Below are 5806 nucleotides of genomic sequence, written 5' to 3'. Positions count from 1 at the left end.
TATGTTGATCCAAAGCCTATAAATAAAGAGCAAAAGCCTTCAAACAAGGTACGCACAATTCAACCTACACTGACACTCTCATACTTGATTGAGTTCCACCCTCTCTCCGTTCTAGGCATCCACTTGCTAAGGACAGAGGGTCTTCCTATACCGACATCTAACTTGATCGTCGGAGTACCTCTACAGGTACCACCCCCCTCCCAGGCGAGGATCAGAGTGCGACGGACGGTTTGAAGAACGGCGAAGGCAATTGGAGATTTCGCATCAGAAGGAAGCAGAATCGCGCCATCGAGGTTAGTGCTTTCGGTCCCAGTAAATTCCTACCGAAACATTTTGGCGCCCACCGTGGGGCCCGAAAGCGAAGACTCCCAATGGTGACCACCCGAAGCATGGACGGTATTGATCATACGGAGCTCATCACACGACTTCAGACTCAACTAGAACAGCAGACCCAAATTATTCGCCAGCAACAGGAGGCACATCAGAAACTCGTTGCAGAAATAGCCCAACTCAAAGAAAGGCGACCAGAAACGACGGAAGACAATAGCCAAACTGGCAATCCCAATCATGGCCATCACAATGGCCGGAATAATCGCCACCATGATGATAGCGGTCCTCCTCCACGTTCACCTGAACTCCTACCATTCACCGAAGAAATCATGCAAGCCATAATGCCCGATCGGCCACCCCCTCCGATCGAAAAATTTGACGGAACGACCGATCCTGAACACCATCTCCGAAATTTCATCGACTCCATGGCTTTCTACTCCAACAGCGATCCGGTCAAGTGCAGGGCCTTCTCCCTGTCTCTCAAAGGCGAAGCCCTGGAGTTGTATTACACTTTACCCCCAAATTCTATCGACAGCTTTTATGCTGTCAACACGCTTTTCAAGAGGCAATTCTCTGCCAACCGGAGGGAAGGAGCGTCCGCGGCCGAACTCATCAATCTTAAACAGGGGAGAGACGAGCCACTGAGGACATTCATGCGCAGATACTCGGAGACCGCCAGGAGAGTGAAGGGCGTCTCCCATGAGTTTATTATTACCAACCTCCCCAATTGCCTCAAACCAGGGTTTGTTTCGGAAAATTTGTACGCCAAATTACCGAAAACTATGGAGGAATTGCACGAAAAAATGGCCAAGTTTATCAAAATGGAGGACCAACGACATTACCGGAAGAAGATTGAAGCTCCGATTATAGAGACAAAACGCGATGACAGACGAACGGGTGACAAAGGTCGTAATCAAAGGCCCTTTCAAAAAGAAATGAAGGCTCCGCTCGGACCTAGGTACGACCACTACACACACCTTACGGCTCCAAGGGACAAGGTGTTCGACAAAACCTTCCAATCCAACCTAATCACCATTAACAAAAGGCATACGCCTAGAGATGCGGACGCCTCCAAGCTATGTCGATTCCATGACAATCAGGGGCATACCACCGCGAGCTGCCAAGAACTTAAAGACGAGATAGAAAGATTAGTCCGGGCGGGCTATCTGCGAGAATTTGTTAAAGTAGAGACCGGCCAGAGGGGACGCTCCCCCTAACTGAGACATTCCCCTAGAAAGTACAAAAGAAGTCCCGAGAGTTAACGACAACTGCCCGAACGTACTCGGCAACGTTCGAGAAGTAGATCCAGAAAGCGGGATACGACCCCAAAGGGCCGTATAGACACCATCTCAGGAGGCTTTGCCGGAGGAGGAGCCTCATCTTCAGCTCGCAAAAGACACTTGCGTAGTTTGCGAAGCGTCCACACAATAGCCCGGAACCCTCTATCGATGTCGGACATCACCTTTACCGACAGGGACTTCCACGCCCCGGACCCAGAACAGGACGACCCCATGGTCATCACAGCCCGAATTGCGGAGTACGATGTGAGCAAAGTCCTCATTGACCAAGGAAGTTCCGTCAACATTCTATATTGGACAACATTCCAGAAGATGGCCTTGTCAGAAGAGGCCATAACACCCTTTCACGAGCAGATTGTCAGTTTTGCAGGTGAACGAGTGGATACTCGAGGATACCTTGACCTAAGGACCCGCCTGGGGACCGGCGATCAATCCAAGGAAATCCGCGTGCGCTTCTTACTGGTGGAAGCCAATACTTCATACAACGCTCTTCTCGGCCGCCCCTGCCTGAACGCCTTCAGAGCAATTGTATCAACCCCTCATCTGGCGATGAAATTCCCGTCCGGAAAGGGTGAAATTTGCAATGTTCGAGCAGATCAAAAAACCGCTCGACAGTGTTACACAGCTTCATTAAAAGCCACCACATACAAAAGAGAGAGAAGGTCCGAAACCATATTGGTCGACCTAGACCCGAGAACCAACACAGATGACCAGATTCAACCTCAAGGGGAGATCAAACCGTTCGTTCTGGGGAAGAATAAAGAATAGATCCCCAATATAGGAGCTGACCTCACTCCTACGAATGAAGGCAACCTCACAACTCTGTTACGAACCAACAACAACCTCTTCGCGTGGAGCGCCTCCGACATGTCGGGCATCCACCCCGAGGTTATCACTCACAGGTTGTCCATATTTCGGGAAGCACGACCTGTTACTCAGAAGAAGAGAAGGCTCGGTACAGAAAAAAGAGCCGTAGTACAGAAGGAAGTTGATAAATTGATCTCGGCCGGATTCATCCATGAAATAACCTATACCACATGGTTGGCAAATGTGGTTATGGTTAAAAAGTCGAACGGTCAGTGGAGAATGTGTGTAGATTTCACTGACCTAAACAAGGCTTGCCCCAAAGACAACTATCCCCTTCACAGCATTGATCGTCTGGTATACGGTGCCTCCGGTCGTATGGTCCTCAGTTTCCTAGACGCATACTCGGGGTATAACCAAATTCCAATGTACGCTCCAAATCAAAGTCATACGACTTTCATCACCGAGCAAGCCAATTATTGCTACGAGGTAATGTCGTTCGGCCTAAAGAACGCAGGTGCCACCTATCAACGACTCATGGACAAAATCTTCCACAATCAAATCGGACAGTGCATGGAGGTTTATGTGGATGACATGGTCGTACACAGTTGTTCCCATCAGCAACATTTACGAGATCTAACAGAGGTTTTCCAGCAACTCAAAAGGTACGATTTACGCCTAAACCCGTCCAAATGTACTTTCGGCGTATCAGCAGGTAAATTTCTCGGGTTCATGCTAACAAGTCGCGGAATCGAAGCCAACCCAGACAAATGTCGGGCGATTCTGGAAATGAAAACGCTGACCAAATTGAAGGAGGTCCAGTGCCTAGTCGGACGCCTCACCGCTTTATCACGGTTCATACCGAGGCTTTCCGAACACATCAAGCCAATACTCAATAATATGAAGAAGAATGTTCCTCGGCACTGGGACGATCACTGTGAGACGGCCTTCTCCGCCGTAAAAAATATATTGACTAACCCACCTATCATGAGCCGCCCAGAAGAGGGGTTCGATTTGTAGTTATACCTCTCGGCGTCCGGTCATTCGGTAAGTGTCGCCCTCATACAGGAAGCACCTGTATTTAAACTTATCTATTTTGTTAGCAGAACCTTGCAGGGAACCGAGGAGCGATATTCACAGGTGGAAAAAGTAGCGTTGGCCCTGCTTACTGCGGCCAGGCGGCTGCGCCCGTATTTTCAAAGCCATCAAGTGGTCGTCCGAACCGATCACCCTGTCGCCAGAATCCTCAAGAAACCGGACTTAGCTGGAAGGATGGTTTCCTGGTCCATTGAGCTATCCGAGTTCGGCCTACGCTTCGAGCCACAAGGCTCCATCAAAGGGCAGCATTTGGCGGATTTCGCAGCTGACTTACCCTCGGCAACAGAACCGTCCGTGTGGAATTTGAACGTTGACGGATCTTCAGACAGACGAGGAGCAGGAGCTGGAATAGTATTGGAGGGGCCGAATGGTAATCTTGTCGAGCAGGCCATCTTTTTTACTTTTCAACTCAGCAACAATCAGGCAAAGTATGAAGCTCTCATCAGCGGATTACTCCTAGCGGCAGAACTGAACGTCCAACATCTAGAATGCCGAATGGATTCTCATTTGGTCGTGGGGCACATTAATGGCACCTTCCAGGTCAAAGACAACCAGCTGTTGCGGTACTACCATAAGGTCAGTGACCTTATCAAAACGTTTGACATTTTCAGAATTATTCATGTCCCCAGAGAGCAAAACTCCCGAGCAGATTTGCTCTCCAAGCTAACACATAGCCGAGGGAATTCCCAACTTACCTCGGTCATTAAAACCAAGTTAGACCGACCTCTTTTAGAAACGTGCGCCACCAGTGTCACTCCTCCCACAACCGACTGGCGGCATGAAATAATTCAGTTGATAATCCAGCAAGAGCAAGGCGCTCGGATGAGTGCGGCTGATTCTAAGCAAATTGCTCGCTTTACATTCGTTGGGGATGATCTTTATCGCCGCGGATACACCACGCCTCTGTTGAAATGCCTGTCCGGTGAAGAGGCCAAATACGTCATGCAGGAACTACATCATGGAATTTGCGGCTCTCATTCAAGGAAGAGAACACTTAGGGCCAAGATATTACGAGCAGGTTTTTACTGGCCTACAATTGAACGAGATTGAAAGGAGTTCGTTCAAAAGTGCATTTCTTGCCAATCTCATGGACATGACACTCGGGTCCCTTCGTCCGAGTTAATGACCATCATAACCCCATGGCCGTTCGCACAATGGGGAATGGATATAGCTGGACCCCTACCACTCGCGAAAGGACAGTGCAAATACCTCTTAGTAGCAATTGATTACTTCACCAAGTGGATCGAGGCAGAAGCCCTTGCAACAATCAGTGCCCGAAAAGTACAAAGTTTCATTTGGCACCTAATCTGCCGATTCGACATACCCCAGAAGATCATTACTGATAACGGTCGGCAATTCATAGACCGTACGCTAGAAGACTTCCTCCAATGCTTCGGTATCAAACATGTCACAAGCTCTGTTGAAAACCCCCAGACCAACGGGCAGGCAGAGGCCGCAAACAAGGCCATCATCTCTGAGTTAAAGAAACGTCTGGGACAAGCTAAAGGCTTGTGGGTAGAAGAACTGCCGGAATTACTTTGGGCCTACCGATGTACACCTCACGGTTCAACAGGTGAAACCCCGTTTAACCTTACGTACGGTACAGATGCTATGTTACCGGTCGAAATAGGAGAACCAGCCCTTCGACGACATATACAAGACATGACTCTCAATGAAGAACAGCTGCGGATGAACCTTGATATCTTGCCCGAGCGACGAGAAATTGCGTTGATTAAAAATGAAGCACAAAAGCGACTGATAACCAGACGGTATAATACCAAAGTCAGGCCCCGGCATTTCAATGAAGGAGATCTTGTCTGGCGCAAACGAGGAGATGCACGAAAGAATAAATCGCACGGTAAGCTGACTGATAATTGGGAAGGACCTTTCCGGATCAGCAAGGACTTGAAGAATGGCGCATATCAGCTGGAATACTTGGACGGCAAAATTGTTCCAAATACTTGGAACGTCACCCATCTTAAATTTTATTATAGTTAATGTTTTGTTATTCATTATACTTTACAGAACAATTTTCTTGCCAGCATTATTTCAATATAGTATTCCAGTTACATCTCTTGCAGATTTTTAATTATCTCTTGTAGATTATTTATTAAAGGCAAATCACATCAAGACCCTCTGAGTCTTGGTTTCAAACGGACTATGCCGTCCGCCTATTACATTGAGACCCTCCGAGTCTCGGTCCAATTACATCAAGACCACCGAGTCTTGGTTCACACGGACTATGTCGTCCGTCTATTACATCGAGACCCTCCGAG

The 5806-nt window shown here is 48.3% G+C and overlaps 2 protein-coding genes across 2 annotated transcripts; both read left to right on the top strand.

Moving 5' to 3' along the window:
* The first annotated feature begins 389 nt into the window (after window positions 1-389).
* Window positions 390-1547, top strand: LOC106760313. Its single transcript, XM_014643764.1, has one exon. It carries the CDS (start codon window positions 390-392, stop codon window positions 1545-1547), a length of 1158 nt encoding a protein of 385 aa, XP_014499250.1.
* Window positions 1548-2495: 948 nt separating this feature from the next.
* LOC106760312 lies at window positions 2496-4580 on the top strand. Its single transcript, XM_014643763.1, has 2 exons — window positions 2496-3389; window positions 3549-4580. The coding sequence occupies exons 1-2, from the start codon at window positions 2496-2498 to the stop codon at window positions 4578-4580; spliced, it is 1926 nt and encodes a 641-aa protein (XP_014499249.1).
* Window positions 4581-5806: the final 1226 nt, after the last annotated feature.

The sequence above is a fragment of the Vigna radiata genome, chromosome 5, assembly GCF_000741045.1.
Source record: "Vigna radiata var. radiata cultivar VC1973A chromosome 5, Vradiata_ver6, whole genome shotgun sequence".
Classification (NCBI taxonomy): Eukaryota; Viridiplantae; Streptophyta; class Magnoliopsida; order Fabales; family Fabaceae; genus Vigna; species Vigna radiata.
Note: the sequence above shows the minus strand (reverse complement) of the source record. Positions and strands in the feature narration are given on the sequence as shown.

Excerpts from the sequence above, each read along its gene's own strand:
- LOC106760312 (XM_014643763.1), top strand. The coding sequence starts at position 2,496 with ATGTCGGGCATCCACCCCGAGGTTATCACTCACAGGTTGTCCATATTT. Across the intron at positions 3,390-3,548 it reads GTGAGACGGCCTTCTCCGCC|GGAACCGAGGAGCGATATTC; the intron begins GTAAAAAATATA and ends AGAACCTTGCAG.
- LOC106760313 (XM_014643764.1), top strand. The coding sequence starts at position 390 with ATGGACGGTATTGATCATACGGAGCTCATCACACGACTTCAGACTCAA.